This window comes from Diachasmimorpha longicaudata, chromosome 18, assembly GCF_034640455.1.
Source record: "Diachasmimorpha longicaudata isolate KC_UGA_2023 chromosome 18, iyDiaLong2, whole genome shotgun sequence".
Classification (NCBI taxonomy): domain Eukaryota; kingdom Metazoa; phylum Arthropoda; class Insecta; order Hymenoptera; family Braconidae; genus Diachasmimorpha; species Diachasmimorpha longicaudata.
Genome location: NC_087242.1, coordinates 4,041,649 through 4,061,865, shown reverse-complemented (window position 1 = coordinate 4,061,865; position 20,217 = coordinate 4,041,649). Strand labels below are relative to the sequence as shown.

The 20,217-nt window shown below is 42.8% G+C and overlaps 3 protein-coding genes across 6 annotated transcripts; 2 read left to right on the top strand and 1 right to left on the bottom strand.

Annotated features, from left to right (window-relative positions):
* The first annotated feature begins 8,495 nt into the window (after positions 1 to 8,495).
* LOC135171025 (multiple coagulation factor deficiency protein 2 homolog) lies at positions 8,496 to 11,541 on the top strand. Of its 2 annotated transcripts, none has more exons than XM_064137300.1 (5): positions 8,496 to 8,674; positions 10,517 to 10,681; positions 10,773 to 10,859; positions 11,006 to 11,136; positions 11,306 to 11,541. In XM_064137300.1, the coding sequence occupies exons 2-5, from the start codon at positions 10,524 to 10,526 to the stop codon at positions 11,440 to 11,442; spliced, it is 513 nt and encodes a 170-aa protein (XP_063993370.1). In that variant the 5' UTR covers positions 8,496 to 8,674; positions 10,517 to 10,523; the 3' UTR covers positions 11,443 to 11,541. The 2 variants fall into 2 exon arrangements, with proteins under 2 accessions (XP_063993370.1, XP_063993369.1); XM_064137299.1 differs by lacking the exon at positions 8,496 to 8,674 and adding an exon at positions 8,777 to 9,234.
* A 6-nt stretch (positions 11,542 to 11,547) lies between these two features.
* No66 (Nucleolar protein 66) lies at positions 11,548 to 14,652 on the bottom strand. 2 transcript variants are annotated; one of them, XM_064137295.1, is made up of 3 exons: positions 14,511 to 14,652; positions 12,317 to 14,134; positions 11,548 to 12,229 (listed from the first exon to the last, which is right to left on the bottom strand). In XM_064137295.1, exons 2-3 carry the CDS (start codon positions 14,132 to 14,134, stop codon positions 12,158 to 12,160), a joined length of 1,890 nt encoding a protein of 629 aa, XP_063993365.1. In that variant the 5' UTR covers positions 14,511 to 14,652; the 3' UTR covers positions 11,548 to 12,157. The 2 variants fall into 2 exon arrangements, with proteins under 2 accessions (XP_063993365.1, XP_063993366.1); XM_064137296.1 differs by lacking the exon at positions 14,511 to 14,652 and adding an exon at positions 14,380 to 14,503.
* A 102-nt stretch (positions 14,653 to 14,754) lies between these two features.
* LOC135171022 (valine--tRNA ligase) lies at positions 14,755 to 20,200 on the top strand. 2 transcript variants are annotated; one of them, XM_064137293.1, is made up of 9 exons: positions 14,755 to 15,294; positions 15,759 to 16,205; positions 16,404 to 17,050; positions 17,165 to 18,185; positions 18,316 to 18,639; positions 18,845 to 19,000; positions 19,083 to 19,286; positions 19,385 to 19,660; positions 19,733 to 20,200. In XM_064137293.1, exons 1-9 carry the CDS (start codon positions 15,124 to 15,126, stop codon positions 19,949 to 19,951), a joined length of 3,465 nt encoding a protein of 1,154 aa, XP_063993363.1. In that variant the 5' UTR covers positions 14,755 to 15,123; the 3' UTR covers positions 19,952 to 20,200. The 2 variants fall into 2 exon arrangements, with proteins under 2 accessions (XP_063993363.1, XP_063993364.1); XM_064137294.1 differs by lacking the exon at positions 18,316 to 18,639.
* Positions 20,201 to 20,217: the final 17 nt, after the last annotated feature.

The following is a 20,217-nucleotide window of genomic DNA, read 5'->3' as shown; positions in this document are numbered from 1 at the left end:
CCTGGGCTGTCCTCACTGGCACCAGAACCCCATGACCTGATGTCTCCAGAAAACTCCTGATGGCTCCTCTCCTCTCCGAATGCTCCAACCGATCTCCCCAACTCCTGGAGCCAACTCACAACACTTTTCCCCCAATTTCAAGTTAATAATCACTGAGTATCCTCGAGTCAACTGTTCACCACCCACGGTATCACAATCACTGTCTCCAGTCACTGAGGAGCCGACCGAAAAATCTATAAAACAAATAAAAAATTCGAAAAAACAAAGGCACCGACGAGGTGCTCGGTGTCTGATCCCCCCGATTTCTCCCGTCCACGAGGATCTAATATCTGTCCTCCCGACTCCTGGAGTATCCCTACCTATTCAACAAATCCTCGAAGCTCACCGGTTGGCCCCGATTCCAAATTCAAATCTTATTATTTCACTTATTCAATTAGGCGGCGCCTCGGTCGGGTTATGCAACCCCCTTTCAGGGCTTTCGGGGGAGAGGGGCAGTGTCCTTGAAAATTCAAATATTGAAATAATTGGCGGGAATTTTATTAAAATCCGGGGGAAATCCCCAGGTTAATTGATGCAGCTTGTGTTTGACGTTCTCTCCACTTTATTAACTCCAGTTATTACCTCCGCATGTCAATGAATTTAATTTACTGAATTAATATCTCCGAGTCTACTCGTGTGTGTGTGTGTGTGGAATGTCACTCGATTATTTCGTAAGTATTATCGACACCCAATGATGACTATGATGATGGGGGCACCGTTCGCTGTGAGTTCTTGTGGGATTCTGTCCACGAAATGCAGTTATCCCAGTGACTTAGGGGATGCGTCCTACAGAATGAGCCAGCGGAGAGGGGTCGGAAGGGAAAGTGAGGGGTGCTAGCGGGGGGGAGGTGGGGTGATGGTGGAAAGGAGGGGTACAGTTGGAAAATCATCCCCCACTCGGTGGTCGTCGGTGCCCGGTCCATGCAGTCACTACAGAGGACTCCTCGGGGGTGTGGGAGAGACAGAAATTCACTGGTTGGCTCATCTCCATCATCTCCATGACAACCACCAATGGCAGTGCGGACACCCCTCTTTGCTGCTCATCCCCACGAGCAATATGGCGGCTATCCAATGGAAATTCCTCTGGAAAATAGCCTGCCAGCGATTCTGCTGTAGCTCGGAGAGACCGGGGGTTGTGTCTCTCTCACTCACGACCCCGGTATGATTTTTTATTTTTTTTTTATTGTTCTTTCGTTGGGTTTTTTTCAGATGTTTTGATGCTTCTTTTTGTTTCGGGTTTTTTTACTGTTTTTTACCCTGTCCCTCCTATTTCACGAGACTCTCCCCTGTTTTCTACGACGAAGATGGTTTTTTTTTTGGTGGGGGTGGGAGTTCTTTTAGCGCTGGTTTTTGTCTTTTACGATGGGGTTCGAGAAAATCTCGAGGGGAAGAGCTGAGAGAGATCGCTCGCTCGTGTTTCATATTTTTTTATCACAATTTTTAGGATTCATTTGTTGGTAATTACAAATGAGGAGTTGGGGGTGAGTTGGACGACTGCTGGGCAGCTAAATTCCCCTTATTTTTTTTTTAAGTGGGAATAATGCGGACACTTCGTGGGAGGCTTCAAGATGTTAGTTTAGACAAAATTGGATAATTCAATGTCGCGAATAAAAAGGTGAAGAATTAGTTACAAAACTGGCCTCGTGACGGCTGTACAAAGGGAGAGGGACTCGTGCATTATTCTTCTTTGAGATTCACCGAAAATATAACGCCCACTGACACACGCTTCAAGGGATCTGGACTGTAATTTGTCCCTCACCACCCCCTGGTCACCCCCGAAGTGAAAAAAATGGTAACGCACGTGGATAAGAGTAAAAAGCGGGCCAATTCAAAACCAAAAAACCGCACGCGTTTTGAGGGTTTCTTTATTTATTCATCGTCGGGTGACATCAAATTGCTACTTTCGGTCGCTTTGACATTTTCCCAGGGGGTGAAAGAGAATGGCTGATGCAGCTGTAACAAAACTCGCTATTCATCATATTGTCATTTACGGAGACAATTCGATTATTGAAAAATATTGCGAGTAGAGGAAGAGAAATGTTGAATAAAAATGCCGGGGCTTTTGTTAAATGTCATCGCGGAAAGTTTTGCAGATGGGAATGAATGTTGTTGATATTTAATGGAGAGAAGAGTCCTGCATTTGTTTATTGAATGTGTCTCGCTGTTTGTGATTATTTACGTCGGGGGGTTATCAAATCAATCAGTACAATGGGAAACCACTATTTACTGAGGGCAATTCCTGAAGGGGATGTGATCTCGCGTTTTAACACAGATCCGGATGGTCGTGGGGTAGATCGACAGATTAGATCCGAGTGCTTCGATAAAACACGAGCCATATTGCCGAGCAGATCCCTGAAGGATATGATTCACCCTGACTTATCAACTTGACTTCATAGTTTATAAAAAAAGACAGAAAATTCGCGAATCGAGAGAAAAATGACTTGGATTTTAGGGAAATACCTGGAAATAAATTTTGGATAAAAATTAGACCTCCAGAGGGCGAAGGGTGGGACCAAAGGACAATCAAAACCACCCTCTGCCCCTCGTTCACCCCCTGGAGGTCTAATTTTTTCTCAAAATTTGTTTTCGCGTCAGTTATTGGCGAAATCGATCGGTAAAAAAAAATATTTTACAACTTTTTTTAACGCAGGACTCCAGCTCCTGGGGAAGGACTCGAACCCGTGTCGTCGACGTGACAAACAAGGAAATACTCGATACACCGCAGCCCTAAACTTTCCTAATGGACAGTTTCCTAAGTGCGTAAATGCAGGGGCTAGTGTGACAGATTTGGACCACGCCCCGCCGATATGGCACCCCCGCAGGGGAGAATAGAGTTCGCAAACCCCCAGGTTCTCTGTCATTCTCCAGTCTCACCCCCTTGGACTCAAATCGTCGACGCTACCCTGCCACTCTCCACTGAATTTCCGAACAGCTTTGATCTGCGTGCGGCCACTGTCGCGCACTAGGAGTCTGTCAACCCCTTCCCAGAAATGACCTCCGTCCTCCTTAAAGTGTATCATTGCCAAATACGAAGAATTCAAATCAATAATAATGGAACTCAGAAAAATCACGTCGAGAACTCAGATTATGTGGATCCACTTTTTAAAATTGATTTGCATTAACATTCGATATTTTAAAAAAATTTAATTTGCATGGGGTGGGGTAATTGTCTTTGTGGATCTTGTCATTGATAAATCCGCCAATTTTCAAGACGAAATTAATAGGAGGCGGGGGCAGGGGGCGAGGGGGAGGATACGTCAGGGTGTCGGGGTTAAAGTGATATTATCAGCGCCACGTGTCATGCACGTGCCAATTGATTCCACCGTTTGTTGGTGAACATCTGATTTTTGCGGAAACCGCCCACTGTCATATTGACATTAATTTGTCCTGGAAAACCATCCGATTGCGTGGCACCGGCTCCCCCCCTTCAAAAATGAAATTTTCCAAAAAATCCACTTCATCCCCAGGTCCAGTACCTTCAGAGTTCCCCGGATCGACTCCTGGAAAAGACTCCAGCCCTTCCCGACGGTAAATTTTCACGTAGGGAATGATTTTCCAGGAAATATTTCACAAAAAAAATATCGGTTGCCAATTACCCCCGAATTTTTTGGGGAAAAAATTCTCGGGGAGAGGGGTGAGACCGCTTCCCTCATCGCAAGTCCCAAAGTGGAAGTAAGCCCTTCGCCAAGGGCTGCTTTCATCGGTAGAGAGAGACAGGCGGCGGAAGCGTCACGTACAAGCTCTGAAACAAAAACGTAGCAACGTCAAATGCAATTACCCGAGGACTGGGCGAGAGGGTGCAGAACGCGAGGAAGCTGCACTAGGCTAGAGAGAATAGGAAAAGAGAAGGACAGGTGAACATGGGGTTGGTGGAAACGTGCGGTGGAGGGTGAGGGGGATGGACGAGGAATAGAGAGGACCAGCGACCCAACGATGATGGGAAGAGTTCGTATACCCAGTGGGTAAAAGGGAGCGAACGAGGATTGGTAGGAAAAAGGGACGGCACAAGGGTAGAAATGAAAATGGAAAACCCCAGAACCCTCTGATGCCCCTAAAAAAATTGAAAAAAAAATATTCTCCAACATTTCTCGCCCTCGAAGTCTATTATTATCAATATCTCGGCACCAACCCCTAGTACAATCATTAATATTAACTTCACTGATATTATTGCGACTGCTAATCCCCCCAAAATCTCCATTTTGAATTTATCATCCCGAATTTCAATTTTAATACGCGATTTTTTGAACGAAATACGGGGGATGGGGCGCGTTATTTATTTCCAGTTATTCCCAATTTTTAAATAACGAGACTTTTAACGTTACGTTGATTGTACGTCGAGTCTTGTCACCTCCTCAGCCATTTCCCTCCGACGCTCCTCCTCCTCTTCCAACCCCCAATCCACCCCCACCGTCGCTCCCAGCCATTAAAAAGTTGTTAAACGCAGCCTGACGGCGCCCCCGCGGCAAATTGGAACCCCATCATAAGTCTTCCTCCCAGGTAACCCTCCCCTCTGTGTATATAGACGGGTTATGTAAAACGAGGGGATGGGGGTGAGGGGGGAGAAGAAGAAGTCAGGTCACTTTGGATCTTTTACGGGAGGAGATTGGATAGTCGGGGTGTAATTAACTATTTTTTAGGGGTAAATATTTTCAGGTGAATCATTATCTTAATGTCTTTTGTCTGAGATACAGGAGGGGGGAGATAGCCACATTATTTATTTATTTATTTATTTATTTAGAGAAAATCTGCTGTAGTGAATTTTTTACTCAATTTTTTCTCTTAATTTCTCAAGGACATTTAGGCACTTAAGCTCTCACTTTTCTATTTTTTTTTTCTATGATGTTTCTAGGATGCCTTTTCCCCAGTGTCTCGGGCGCTGGATGAATTTCTTATGTCGTATTTCCGTCTTCTTCTGGGGAAAAAGAGGAAAAGAGCTTTTCGAACAAGTTCGACGTTTTGTAGTTGCCCTCACGATAGAACCCGAGAAGAGAAACTCACTCATCCCTTTGGCCAAGAGCAAAGACTACTCTTCCACTGACAAAAAGGAGAATAAGGTGCACTCTGGTATAACTTTCAGAGGGTTTCCCTTTTCGAGGGCTCTCTGAACGATTTTTCCATTTTCAGAAAATGATTTCCTCTGTAAATGTTGTTGTGCGTCAACAGGTGATGATTACGGGAGAAAAAAAAAGATTTAATTAATATGTTAAGCCCTTCGAGTCCCTGAGATGCCATATGAATGATTCCCCTCTGGTGGAGGGCGACCAGGGGCAGAAAAGGTCCCCCAACAACCCCCGGACTCTCCGTAAACCGCATCACAACTCAAATTCTTTCCCAACTCCTCAGATCTTCCTCTTCCCTTGAACTAATTTTAATGTTTTTAAATTTTTATGGTGTGTGCCAGTCGGTGGCCTGAGCCTCTCTCGTTAACGCGGTTAGGGAAAATGTTTAAAAATAATTTTTCCCTCTACCCGAGGGGTACAAACCGCCCTCGACTCTTAGGTGCATTTAGCAGGCGAAAAGGAAGAAAAATAAACACAAAAATGTTTAGCGGGAGTTGGAAAAAAAGGAAAGGGGGTAAAAAAAATTATGAAAAAAATAATGGACGAAGCCAACGAAGTAAGCGATGTTATATATATTTTTTGCGTTGTTTTTATTTTTTTCAGATGCTCTTTCAGGATATTTTTTGCCGCTTGCCTTCGACCTCGTGGCTTTTTCCCTTTTTTCTCGATAAGTAAATTGCCGATCGCTCGACGGACGCTGCAGACTCCATCCGCAGTGTAACACGTACAGTTGCCTCGGTGTACGTGTGGAATATATATATACTTTGGGGTATATAAAATTTTCGTGGATGTGTTGCGCGATTGCCAGGGTACGGAAGTGGCAACCTACTCGTCCATGGTCGAGCGGTTTTAACGAGGCGCACAGACGCGTCGGGGATGAGAGAATGTCGTGAATGATACGAAGAATCTCGAGATGTGAATTTCACGAGGGATATGAAGTTAATCACTCGAACAATGTCAATTTCCCGATTTTTACCTGATTTTTTCCTGCCGATTTCATAATTAAAAGTTGATATTTTATAAATACGGAACCGTCGACTCGATTGGCCCGATAATTTCCGACTTTTCATGCCATTCAAATGGATTTCGGACTATTTATTCGGTTCGGAGACTTCTGACCCACCCTTCACCCTCTGGGGGTCAAATTTTTCTCCACGCGGCGGTCGCCTGAGAAATTTTTTTTTGGTGCCGTAAAATTCGCGATACTGGAAATTTTATCAAAGTTTTCTATCCGTCTAATGGACCCAGAGTTTGAAATTTCATGACATGAAAGAGCGGGGCGGACAGGGACGATCGGGGGGAGGGAAACCGAGAGCGAAGTGAATGGGGTGGGATGGAGATGGACTCCTATGTACGCACGTTGAACCATCCGGAAGCTATGAATATATTATTTCACTGGACAGTTTTACCATAGTCCAGTACTACCGATCACCTGAATACGTGTACGAAAACATCGATCACTGGACTGCATGGCGCATCCCTTTGGGCAATTTTCATGCGTCAGAAATTGGCGAATGTGCGCCCATTTTCAGCAATTCACATTAATTCGCGGATGAATTTTAATATCTTAATTATCGGTACAACAGTTATTTAATTAGCTCAGGTAATAATCCGGAATTCATTCGAGTGATGAGTGAATTTAAAATTTCGTGGCCCACAGGGATCCACTCCTTTTATTTATTAATTAAATAGCGGGGGGAAGTGGAGTTTGTGGCAGTGGGTTTTTCGGTGTCTGCCCTAAAGATCTTCCCCAATTTTTTTTTTCAATTTAAAATGTATCACCGGGTGGTAAAAATGTTGGAAACGAGAAAACGCAGTGGGTGTGCTCCGTCACTAGTCAGACGTTAAATAGGATCGTGGATTGGCATGATTTGCAGCTCAATGACTCGCAAGGACTTGTCATTGTCCCGATCTGTCCATTTCCGATCCAATTTTTCAATTCTGAAAAAAGGGAATAAAATCGATCGGTTCAGATCCGACCAAAACGATCCAATCGATTTTCATTTTTTAAATAATTTTACGAAGTTGTTATGAATTTTTTTCAAAGCACTCCGTAATTTCTGGTCAATTTACCTTCGAAAAATTACGGCAACGTTCGTTTGAGTTTCCCCAATTTTTCCTCGATCTTTCTCTCGGTCGAGAGGTACCACATGACATTTTTCCAAAAAAAAAATCCCTTTTTAGCATTTACACAGTCACGATGATTCGAATAAAGTCAATGACATGAGTGATTGACGTTTTTCAAGGACTTTATTGTCACCTCATCAAGACTTCCCGGTGATGTACCCTATTTTGGAAAATAAAAATAATTTTTTGAAGAAAACAGGTTCTTGGCGACCCTTTCTCCAGGAATAATTCAAAAAAAAAGTTAAGGGTAAAGGCCCTCAACTGGGACCTTGAGGGTGCTCCCCTCAGGATTCCAAGATAGAGAATAAATTGATGAAATAGATGAGAGAACGGGGCGAAACATCTACACTCCTGTACATTGTTTGCGGCTTGGAATCAATAAAAGCATAGCTTTAGGCTATGCTCTTGTTACCATGACAACCAGCTGTGAGCCGTTTCCCTCTCTGTGCTTTCAGCGTCTCACCCTCTCACTTCTCCCATCATCCCCTCACCCGCATTTTGCTCTCATCCCTCACCAGAATTTCGCCGCGTATCTATATCTCTCACCCACAGCCCACCCTCTTTACATTCACCACCCCGCTATTGCCACTCAAAACTTCCCTAACGTGGAACAAAAAATAAAATTTTTGAAAAAAAAATTCAATTCAGACGAGTGGAATATCGTCTGTCAAAAGTTAAGGAGTCGGGAATAAAGTAACTGCAGAACATCGATTTTTTTTCAATCGCCAACATTTTTTTTGGGGCTTAAAAATATTAGTTGATCAATTAAAAAATTGATTTACATTCGATTGGACGTTTTTGAGTGATTTTTTAATGCGAAAAAATTGTTGTGGTAATTATTTCACTTATATTTTCTGGAGAGGTCTTTTGTTAATAATATTTCTTCATTTTCGAAGTATTTATTTTAATTTTAATGATTGACTGAACTTCTAGAAGACGTGGGTTCAACTTCCAGTTGGGTCCCATCAATTTTTTGTTTCCAAAAATTGATTTCTGTGAAATTTATTTATTTATTTATTCTTGAAAGCTCTGATATTTTAGTGGGCGAGTGAATTTGAAGTTGAGGACCAATTTTTAACGACTCAGTCTCCTTTTTTTCAGGCCCATCCAACTGCCCCCAGGGCCTCAATATTTTTCACTTATTTTGAAAAATACTGAGGCCCCAAACGGCGCCCTCCGAGGAGAAGCACGAGGAAGAGCGCAGGATTGCGTTGACGCAGGTCTCGGTAAAAACGTCGATAATCGTTGGCGCGTGCGAGAACACGAGGGGATGGAAAATTGTCAGCTGGATGGCAGCGCACCCTTCGTGGAAAATAGCCAGGTTAAAATCCACCCTCCTCCACTGAGCTCGGAAAACATCTACAGGAACACCTGCAAAACCTGTGGATCGGCTGTGATATCGTGATAACGTGGTCCAGGTGCATCGACGGTGCCCCCAAAAAAAACAGGTAAATCAACATAAAAATAATAATAACAAAGTGCAACGGGTCAAAATTATCAGGGGATCGAATCATATGTTTCAGAGATAAAATATTTTCATTGTAAAAAAATTTGTTGAGATGCGAAAAATATTTTTTAAGTGGAGATTAAATATTTTGAATGTGTAATATAAAGTTTGAAATGCAAAAATCGAAGATGAAAGGGAATTGTTGAAAAACGAATGCATCTGATGTTGATGATCCAGTGAGATAGTCACGGGCGCAAGATCAAGCGAGGGCGGGTTATTTAAAATTCATTTCGCTTGAAACTTGGCTATCACATTACACCAGACCTCGTTAGATATTCCGGCAATAATAATAATCAGTTGTTCAATCGAGATATTCGGCTTCGATTATAAGGACAGGGATATCTTATCAGCGGAGCATTATCTCAATTTCCCAAAGTTTATTCAATACGAACAGATTTTTTCAACTCTAGAGTTCATTTTAATTCAACTGACGACATACGAAAAAAAATCCTCTTTTTAACTTTAACAATCTGAAACTGCCTGAAACAGTTCATTTAACGGGTGAGTAAATTATTTACTGACTAATTAAAATTGTCTGTTGAGTTGATAAATTCCCCTTTGTTATATATTACGGTAATTATTCCACGCAGATTCGTCGATTCTCAAAAAAATATCGGGTAAGACGAGACAGGTACACATATGTCCACCCCATTTGTTGCAAAAATTTTCCTCCCTCTCTCCGTCAATCTCCCCTGAATGGACCAAATGATATAAATTATTTATGGATTTCGACACCCCGAAGGGCTGCTAAAGGGAGTGTTGGTCTCCAATTCTACTGTTTCGCACCCAAGCAGGGGGCTGAGTGCGTCCATGGGGGTCCACTTGCAACTGGATGGGGCCCAGGGGGGGTGGGGGTGGGATGCAGCCCCTCGTTTCAACATATGCATTCCCTGCATTGCCACCGAGACCATTCACTCCATTCCCAAAGCCCATTGAAATCATTCCTAAGTATACCCTTAATCCGAGTACCTTGTCGAGGGAGTATTTGTCTACTTTACACCTATTTTTTACACTCACGTGTTTACTTATTATTATAATGACCCGCGTCGATGACATTTGTCAAAATATTTGATTTTTCGCTTCCGAATGGGGAGACGTGGTCGATAAAAATAGCGGAACTTACAGTTCACATAATATACATAATATACGCATCCAAAAGTAAATTATAAATCAATAAATAAAAGAAAATAGGGAAACAAATGTCGAGAAACGTAACACTGAATTTTTTTTTTAAATTCAATAAATTTTTTCCCTTTAAACTTTTTATTTTTGTCAGTTTTAAATTATGGACATCAATGAACGAGTGGTCCATCTCTTCATCTCATACCTCACCCACCCCCGGCCCTCACCCCCTCCACCTAATGAAATAAATATCGCTCTCAAAAAAAATTGAAAAACTGTTTACAATTCACCGAGAGCTCCCCCGAGACATGAGTGACAAGTATTTCCGTCCGAGCGACCTCCACCCCCTTGACGATGTCTCATCGGTACTGGATCACTGGAACCCCCTCGATAGTCCACCGATGTAAATCAATGGGCTTGTGGGTAATCGCATAATAATTACCGCCAGACCCCCCAAATCGGCCCATCTGTCGATAGCCAGGGGGCGTTATCGGGTGGCTCCCCCCTTCCATCTTCACCCTCTTCTTGAGTACTTTCAACGCGAAATCAGACTCCAGCAGGTCCTATTGTCGGTTCTGTTGCCCCCCCCCTTCCCCCCAACGACCACGAGGAATGCCAGTGATGAATTAATCATTGATTTCGATTTATTACACCATTTCAGGGATAATATGGAGATATTCGGATTGATTGTTGTTGGCACGTGTCTCACTGCGGTCGGTGGCTTTCGGGGACCTCATCATCCTAGAGGATCTGCCTCCCATCATCATTATACACCCCAGAGGGATGTTAAACTCACACAGGATGCACAACTGTTGCACGACACTGCGTAAGGATTATATTAATCGAGGAGATGATTGACTTTGAAAAAAAAAAATTTTTCTTGAAATTGTTTCGAACCAATTTGAATTATTTTGCAGACATTTAATGGAGGACATGGGGGATTTTGCGAATGAGATTGACGTGTCCAAAATGACGGAGGAACAGCTGGACTTTTATTATTTCCAGTGAGTAATTAATTGAAGTAAAGGGTTCCACTGTTTTGGTCAGGTTACCAGTGTTTCAGGGAATGTTTTGTTACATTAAAAAATTGGAGGGATGATATATCATGATATTCTGGTGATTCTTAATTGATCTCTTTGGCAACCAACAGAGCTCATGATATTGATAATAATACGAAGCTCGATGGGTTGGAGCTGCTGCACGCGATCCAGCACTCGTTCCATAAAGAGGAGGACGGCCACGAAATAGGAGACGAATTAAAGCAAATTCCATTTATTGTGGGTAAGACGAAAAATATAGGAACATATTAATAAACATTCATAATTACGGACAAGAAAATATTGATATAAAGACGAAAACCATATTTATCACTAAATATTTCGGCTAACAAAAAAGCAATTGCCAATTCTCCCAGGTAAATTTTTATAATTTTTATTTCCAATCTGGATAGAATCTATCGACCGAGTCCTGGAGGAAGATGATCTCGACAGAGACGGATATATCACGTACATTGAATACGTCTTAGCCAGACAGAAGACAGGAATCGATCCTGAAAAGCCCCAGAAAGACCTGAAACTCCATATCTAAGGCTCCAAAATTTTTCTACTCTCGATTTATAATTAATGATCACGTGTGTAAATACCAAAAAGCAATAAATAAAAAGAATATGTTGGGAAAATAACGAAATGAACGTGTTGTTTACATTATAATCATTTAATTGGTCCTTATTGATATCTCAATAAATCGAAACAGGCTATTTTATAGATTGATTTTTCCATAACATACCAAAAATTTTTATTCCACTTAATCCTTACCATATAGGCCTTAAAGATTTTTTAACTTATTCAACGCAAAAGTCATATTCATGAAGCTCGTGAGGAAGACAATCTCCTACGACAAAAACCTCAAATTGATGCTGGGAAATCCCAAAAAACTCAAAATCCAAAACTCAAATATCTTTCTTCTGTTAACTGATAATTACTGATGACCCTTATCAATAAACAAATAATAAAAAAAAATAACATACTATAAAGTCATGTGAAACGAATGAATTTTCTGCCTTACGATTATTTAATTTGCTCTATTGTGTTTCCCTGAGAATAGAAAAAGTTCATTTCATAGATCAATTTTTGAATCACGATTCAATTACCTCGTCCTTCAAACTCATTGCTAGACGATTATGTCCAAACACGAATGGACAAATGAACTGTTCTCGCAAAGAACTTTGAATCACTTTTGATAATCATTTTTGGCTCACTTCGAACTCACCACTTCCCCTTGTTAATTGATAAAGTTGTCCGAGTTAATCGATCACCGGGAGAGGTACGTTAGTCAGGAGAAGTCCTTTCTCCCATAAATCCCTAGCAACCTGAACCTGAAAACAAAAATTAATCCCTAATTAGTCCTTGAAAATCCTCATTAATCTATCGATGAAGACAAAAAGCTCGAACTTGTCATTTACCTTATTATCTTCTCCCTCAATCTCCAAGTCATCCACTCTGATGAACTCCGGATAAGCCGCGATGATCTGTTTGATCCCCTTAATAAGTTCCTCCCCCACCTCGAGGAACTGCACCTCGACCTCATGATACTCTTTCGTATTATCAGCAGAGTAATAGATCCTCCATCCCTCCTCCTCCTCGTGGACGAGCCTGACGGCATGGCCCCTGGCAAGCCTGATCCTAGTGTCGGGTTCGATTTCCACCCTGTTCAACACCTCTCCATCCTCCCCCATCTTCTCCCCATCCTCAAAGACCGAGCACTGAAGCTCCAAAGGTGCCAGGACTGGAGGCAATGAGTCATGAATGTGTCCCTTGGCCATCTGATCAGCAGCTTTGTCCACGTCGATCTTCTCAATGGCCTTGGTGAGGAGTTTCTTAGCCTTTTCGAGGATCATTCTCCTCATATCATCGTCCTTGTCATCATGAGCACGGCCCACCGACTTGAGGTAATGCAGAGGCATTCCCTCCCTGAACTCTGAATCCTCGGCGATAGCAGTCTTGAGGGCCTCTGGCATCAGTTTCTCCAGGAAATCGCCCCAACAATTCTTCTGATAAACACTCAGGGTGACGTGAAGGCTGTGAGAGTCATTGAGAGTCTCCCCCTGGTGGATTGTTCCCCTGGGGAAGTACAGAAGATCCCCAGCGTGAAGAACTACGTCCAGAATGGGATTTCCAATCTCCGAGGGATCGAAATTCTTCGAGGAGGTCCTGGGGAGGAACTCCGAGGTGTTCCTGGGCTTGTACAATCGCCAACGTTTCTTACCCTCGATCTGGAGGATAAAGGCTTCGATGTCGTCGTAATGAGGGGCGAAGCCCTGGGAGCCAGGAGGTGTCAGGTAGAAATTTGCCCCAACGAAACAGTCGAAGAACTCCTGGAGGGTGGCATTCAAGTTGTGGAGTTTCGGAATAAATGTCTGGGGATTCAGCATTCGCACTGAGCAACCGTTTGCGTAGTAGTCCCAGACGACACTTGGGAGGGCTCTGCCCTCTGGATTGTGGGTCTCTCGTTTTCCGTTCACGTAAGCCGTTACGTCCAGGTTCTTCGTGAAGAGGATGTAGTAGCGACGGAGGATTTCATCGATCTGAGCGGTTGACAACAATAATTTGTAGTAATTGGGGCGGTTGCGCTTGATGTGCAGGGGCGCCTTCTCCCAGTTGTTTTTGAAGAACGCGTCTACATTGAGAGGATGAATGACCCAATCAAAAAGGGTGGAGGCCTCCTCTGGTGGATTGATGTCATTCAGAATCTCCTCCTGCTGGGAATCATCAAGCCCATCAGGAAGGCGCATTGGAATCACCGGTTTCTGACTCTTAACAGTCTTTTTATTCTTCTGGACTCCCTTGATCGACTTCTTCCCCTTGGCCGGCGTTTTTGGAGTGAGCTTCACCTCGGGTACCTCTGGGGAAATGTCTTCAGGGACTGGAGCAACGTCCTCCACCTCATTATTGGCCACAGGCTCGTCAATACACAGTGACGACCCTGATCTCGTCGTTCTCTTCTTCTTTCTACTCTTCCCTGGTGTCAGCACTTCGTCGTTGTGCTTCGCACTCTGGATACCGTTCGCTGTCTTTGACGTCTTCAGAATATTCTCAATGTCCTCAATGGCCACGTGAGCAGAGAGACTCAGTTTCGAGGGGGTCTTGAAGCCCCGAGAGTTCTGGGATTCACTTGCTGACGAACGTGTGCGTCTCACTTTCGCTTCTGGAGGGGTTGCGTCGGCACTTTTACGACGTTTCGAGTGAATGGCAAAGGCTGACATGAGCTTCGTGTTGTCCATCTGCAATGGAAAGTGAAATAAGGGGAACATTATTCTCAGATTCCGAATGGGAATTTTGTCAAAGCAATGAAATTCCGAAAAATTAATTCGCCTTTTCTGAAGCTAAATCGAAGGCTCTGAGCACATCACAATTGCCAATATTGTTAGAGTCTACCGGACAGAGGAACGATAAATTCGTTGTGATTAACAAAGACTGTAACTCTGTTGAAGAGGTTAGGAAGTACTTCTTCTAATTTTTTTCATACTTCTATCTGTGACAGCCACAAAATGACAATTTCACTCAGTTCTGGGCGCCCAGAGACCACAAAAAATCCTGAATAATATCTCCTTAACAATAATTATGAGACAAATTTTCCAGAAGCCGGAGTAATTTTACCTTAACTCCCGTTTCGACGCCTCACGTGTGTTTACAAAATCCACTGAGAGCTCGCCTGTTCTCCAGAAAATGGAGGAATCTACATGATCGACGAAAGGACGAGGAATTCCAGGAATTTCGCGAAAGCACAGCAAGCCTCTTTCGAATGGGTAAACAGGTCATGATTAGAGAAACCGGGGAAGAATTTAATTGTAGAATTTTCTAGATGCGGCTTTGCCACGCTTTAAATTCGCGTTCGATAACCATCTAATTGATTTAAAGATGGCCGACCTCTAATTACCAATATTTATTGTAATCCCCGATTTCGCGAAACTAACGAAACATTTAAAACACAGTACAAACGAGGACTAACCTATTACAAACGATAGAATTAGTTCATTCTTCGAAAAACAATTACCTGTTGACTATCTACATACAAATGGCGACCCAGCTCTGAAGGGTTGGAACCACTACTCTAGTGTATCCTTTTTCAGCTGACACGCGGAACTCAGCCGTCACGCGTGTTATTCCGTTAATCTGAGTGAGGTTAATTTCTACAATAAATTAAACAATCAAACATCAGCTTCGCTGATATCATCTGCAATAACATTTTCCTGTACCTGAAATTGTAAAAATGGTAAATACAAACATTGATGAGACCAGTGGACAGGACGCTCCACCGAAAACTGCGAAACAGTTGGAGAAGGAGGCGAAAAAGCTCGCCAAACTAGAGAAATTCAAACAGAAACAGGACAAGAAAGAGAACACCGCAGGACCCAGTGCAAAACAGAAGGAAAAAAATGAAGTAATTATTCGAATTCCTTCGAGATTCCCTTCGACACTTAATTCATGGCTCTAGCCATTTCCATATGTTTTTTTTCCGACACGATGGCTGATGATTAGCTATTGTTTAAACATCTTCTTATTTTATTAATTATTTTTCTTGGAGAAAACATGCTGACATCGAATTCTAATCAATGTCAGTTCATCAAAAATGGATTTTTCGAATATTTTTGTTGCTTTTCGACTGATTGCGTCAGAATCATACATGAGCTTCTGTAAATTAGACAATTCATTTTATTTATCTAAATAAATTCTTCAAACTGTCCTTCAACGAAGTCTGTGACGTCCGAGGATTCTTTCTCTCGGAATTAAATTCCAAACTAATTTTTCAATTCATGAAAATATATTCACATTTACCAATTATTCCCCATAGAAACCTCTCCGGCTTCATCCATAACCTCTCAAAATAAAAAATTCTTCCCCCAGAAACCAGAGAAGAAGAAAGAAATCAAGGAATCCGCAGTCTACGATCTCCCAACGCCTCCAGGCGTCAAAAAGGATGTGTCGATTCCGATGCCGGACGCCTACAGCCCTCAATTCGTGGAGGCAGCCTGGTACTCCTGGTGGGAGAAGGAGGGCTTCTTCAAACCCGAGTACAACCGAAAAAGTGCATTTGATTTCAATATCCATGGGAAGTTCGTAATGGTCATTCCTCCACCAAACGTCACTGGTGCTCTCCACCTCGGCCACGCCCTCACAAATGCCGTCGAGGACGCCATCGTCAGGTGGAATCGTATGTGTGGTCGCACTACCCTCTGGAATCCAGGATGTGATCACGCGGGCATTGCTACCCAGGTCGTGGTGGAGAAGAAACTCTGGCGAGAGGAGCAAAAAACTCGACATGACGTGGGGCGAGAAATATTCGTCGAAAAAGTGAGGATGAGAATTATTCAAGTGTAACCCCTTCACCATTGGCTGTCCTTAATTTTATTACTAATTTTTTCAATCATCAGGAATTTACGCAGTGAACTTTTGGTCATGACAAATTGACGTCTCAAATTAGTTCCAAAAATTACGCGAATAACAACAATAATATTGATAATAATTGTACTTCACTGTTGCCCTCCCCAGGTGTGGCAGTGGAAGAAAGAAAAGGGTCAAAGAATTTACAACCAACTGAGAAGACTGGGAAGTTCCTTGGACTGGAGCCGCGCCTGCTTCACGATGGACGCCAAGCACTCTCGAGCTGTGATGGAAGCATTTATTCGCCTTCACGAACAAAAAGTCATCTACAGGAGCAATAGACTCGTCAACTGGTCGTGCACCCTAAAGAGCGCCATCTCCGATATCGAAGTCGATAAAGTCGAGTTGACAGGTAGAACTCTCCTGTCAATTCCTGGCTACAACGAGAAGGTTGAATTCGGAGTACTGGTCCATTTTGCTTACGAGGTCGAGTCCTCCGAGGAGAGGATCATCGTTGCTACCACCAGGATCGAAACAATGCTTGGTGACACTGCAATCGCAGTTCACCCGAATGATGAAAGATATAAACATCTTGTGGGGAAATTCGTGAAGCATCCGTTCTGTAGTAGAAAAATTCCAGTGATTGCTGATGACTTTGTGGACATGGAATTTGGGTCAGGAGCTGTTAAGATAACTCCAGCTCATGATCCCAATGATTACGAAGTTGGTAAACGTCATGATTTAGCATTTATTACGATATTTGATGACGAGGGAACAATTGTTGGAGATTATGGAGAATTTACTGGGATGAAGAGGTATTTGAAGAGTTTTATTTTGTTATCGAGCAATTATAGGATTGTTAATAAATGTTTAATTAAATTAAGAATGATTTCAGTCGATAGAATACTTGAAACCTCCCCAAATTACAGATTCCACGCGAGGAAAGCCATTCTACAAGCTCTCACCACTAAAAACCTCTTCGTTGACATCAAGGACAATCCAATGGTGGTGCCAGTGTGCAGCAGATCTAAGGACATTGTCGAGCCAATGATAAAGCCCCAGTGGTACATCAAGTGCAGTCACATGGCAGCTGAAGCTATTGAAGTGGTGAAATCTGGAAAACTGCAGATCATTCCAGAACATCACACAAAAACATGGTATCACTGGATGGAGAATATCAGGGACTGGTGCATTTCCAGACAGCTGTGGTGGGGCCACAGGATTCCAATGTATTATGTGACCTTCACTGGATCATCAAGACCGTCGCATGTGTCTGATGATGATCTTTGGGTGTCGGCGAGGTGCCTAGCCGACGCTAGAGAGAAGGCTGCCGCGAAGTTTAATGTGTCTGAGAAGGAGATCAGCATCGAACAGGATCCTGACGTCCTGGACACCTGGTTCTCCTCCGGATTATTCCCATTTTCGGTAATGGGCTGGCCGGACCAAACCGATGAACTGAGGTACTTTTACCCTGGAACCCTCCTCGAGACTGGCCACGACATTCTCTTCTTCTGGGTCGCGAGGATGGTGTTCCTGGGTCAGCATCTCATAGGTTCACTCCCCTTCAAGAAGGTCTATCTCCACGCTATGGTGAGAGATTCCCATGGCAGGAAGATGAGCAAATCCCTTGGGAACGTCATCGATCCCATGGACGTCATCAGGGGTATCACTCTGGAGGATCTCAATGCGCAGCTGTTGACGTCTAATCTCGATCCTAAGGAGCTGAAGAACGCTCTCGAAGGACAGAAGAAGGACTATCCTCAGGGGATTCCCGAGTGTGGAACTGATGCACTCAGGTTCGCACTCTGCGCTTATACCTCGCAAGGACGGGACATCAATCTGGATATTCTCCGCGTCCAGGGATACAGATTTTTCTGTAATAAAATTTGGAATGCCACCAAATTCGCGCTCATGTACCTGGGGGATCTCAAATATAGTTTCAGTAATAAGGTAATTATTTTCAATGAGTGAAATTTATCTGATCCATAATTTTCCAATTTTCTAATGAAATATTTTTATTGTACTTTCGTTTGAAAGAAATATTGTTTAAAATATTCACAATCTCCACGAAATGCATCAGATGCGAAATGTCCCCGGATCAAGAGTTGGGGATGAAAATTGGTACTCGAATCTGCTAGCCGAGGAATGCATTCAAGACTCGTTGAACGATTATCTCGGTGAATTCCCATATATCGATGGCTATACGCCATCGCAAGCAGACGTTAAAATATCTAAAATACTCGATAAAATTGACATCGATTGGAGGAGGACACACCTCAAGCGATGGCAGGGGCACATGAAGAGCTTCACTCAAAACGAGAAAACTTCATTTAGACCGGAAAATGGGGAGTTCATGGCTCGCTGCTCATCGAGATCCTCCTCGAGTATTCCTGGGGGATTTCAGGTGGGCTGTGCTAACCTTGAGCCAACGAATTTCCACAGAAATAACTGTCCTAAACATCTTGTTTAATTTCCCATGAGTTTCTAGGAAATTTTTGAGTTCGTGTGTTCATCAGAAATAATTTTTCGTAGTGATTAGCGCCTGGCTTTCTCGTAGAATTAATTAGATCACCTGAGGATATCGTTAGTATTCTTTAATAATTCCCCAGCTGACGGGCCACGAGTCAAAGGTCGACCTTTGGATGCTGTCGAGACTTAATCACGCAGTGAAAACTTGCGACGAGGGGCTGGCTCAGTACGACTTCAACGCCTCCACCACTGCTTGCTATAATCTCTGGCTCTACGATCTCTGTGATGTCTATCTGGTAAATAAGTTTGGCTAAACATGTCGTTTCAGTCGATTTAATTTCACCATAATTCATTTTTTAACTGAGTGTCTTGTTCCAGGAATATCTCAAGCCAGTGTTTCAGTCGGGAACTCCAGAGCAGGTCTTCACCGCGAGGAAAATCCTCTTCAAAATTCTGGACATGGGGCTGAGATTGCTCAGTCCATTCATGCCTTACATCACCGAGGAACTCTACCAACGTTTACCCAGGACCGAATTGACGTACCCAAGCATCTGCGTGAGTCCCTATCCAGACGTTTCAGAGGTAATTGAATTTTCTTGAGTAATAAAAAACCGGCAGTTCATTTGTTAACATTTTTTGAATGATTTTACGAGAGAGATTTTTTTGTGTTGTCTTTCCAGTGCCCCTGGAGGAACGAAGACATCGAGAAAGACGTAGACTTTATTTATAAAGTAATAAAGAGCATTAGATCCGCTCGATCAACGTACAATTTACCAAATAAAACTAAAACCGATGCCTACATTGAGTGCAGCGATGAGACGCTACAGAAACTTTTTGACGATTACAAACTGATGATTGAAACTCTCGCCTACTCGAACATCCTCGATGGAAAGGCACCCCAAGGATGTGCTATCATTACGGTGACGGATAAAGTTCAGGTTCATCTGATGCTCAAGGTAAATAATTTATTCCCCACCCCCTCCGCGGTTTAAATTAATTTTATATTTAATTCACTCTCGTTTCCTCAGGGGCTGGTCGAGCCGGAAAAGGAGCTGGAGAAGCTCACGAAGAGGGAGGCTCAGCTGGTATCAACAATTCAAAAATTGAAACAAACAATTGGGGCAAGCGACTACATGACAAAAGTCCCTGGTGAAGTGCAGAAAAATAATTCTGAGAAACTCATCAACAGTGAAAGCGAACTCGAGCAAATTACTGGCGCCATGGAGGTGCTACGATTAATGTTATAATTTAGGATTTTTCTAGCATTCTTCGTCACTCATAAACAAATATAATTTATTAAAAGCGAGGAAAAATAATTCAGTCACTTCTTTGTGGTTCCCGATTAAGTGTAATCAATTAATATTCAGTTCGCCCATAAGAAATCATAATACTTATTATTGTTATTTATATTTCGTGGGGGAAGAAAATTTATTATACCGAATGAAAAATTGTAATTGTATTCTGAGTGGAGAATAAAAAAAAATTTGCATCTCGTACGATATTAACGAACAAT

What these genes read in the sequence shown, in the direction of transcription:
- LOC135171022 (XM_064137293.1), top strand. Translation starts at nt 15,124, where the DNA reads ATGGTAAATACAAACATTGATGAGACCAGTGGACAGGACGCTCCACCG. An exon ending in AATATAGTTTCAGTAATAAG is followed by an intron (nt 18,186 to 18,315) that starts GTAATTATTTTC and finishes GAAATGCATCAG; the next exon opens with ATGCGAAATGTCCCCGGATC. An exon ending in GTATTCCTGGGGGATTTCAG is followed by an intron (nt 18,640 to 18,844) that starts GTGGGCTGTGCT and finishes ATAATTCCCCAG; the next exon opens with CTGACGGGCCACGAGTCAAA.
- LOC135171025 (XM_064137300.1), top strand. Translation starts at nt 10,524, where the DNA reads ATGGAGATATTCGGATTGATTGTTGTTGGCACGTGTCTCACTGCGGTC. An exon ending in CAACTGTTGCACGACACTGC is followed by an intron (nt 10,682 to 10,772) that starts GTAAGGATTATA and finishes ATTATTTTGCAG; the next exon opens with ACATTTAATGGAGGACATGG. An exon ending in GCAAATTCCATTTATTGTGG is followed by an intron (nt 11,137 to 11,305) that starts GTAAGACGAAAA and finishes CAATCTGGATAG; the next exon opens with AATCTATCGACCGAGTCCTG.
- No66 (XM_064137295.1), bottom strand. Translation starts at nt 14,134, where the DNA reads ATGGACAACACGAAGCTCATGTCAGCCTTTGCCATTCACTCGAAACGT. An exon ending in TTGAGGGAGAAGATAATAAG is followed by an intron (nt 12,230 to 12,316) that starts GTAAATGACAAG and finishes TTTTGTTTTCAG; the next exon opens with GTTCAGGTTGCTAGGGATTT.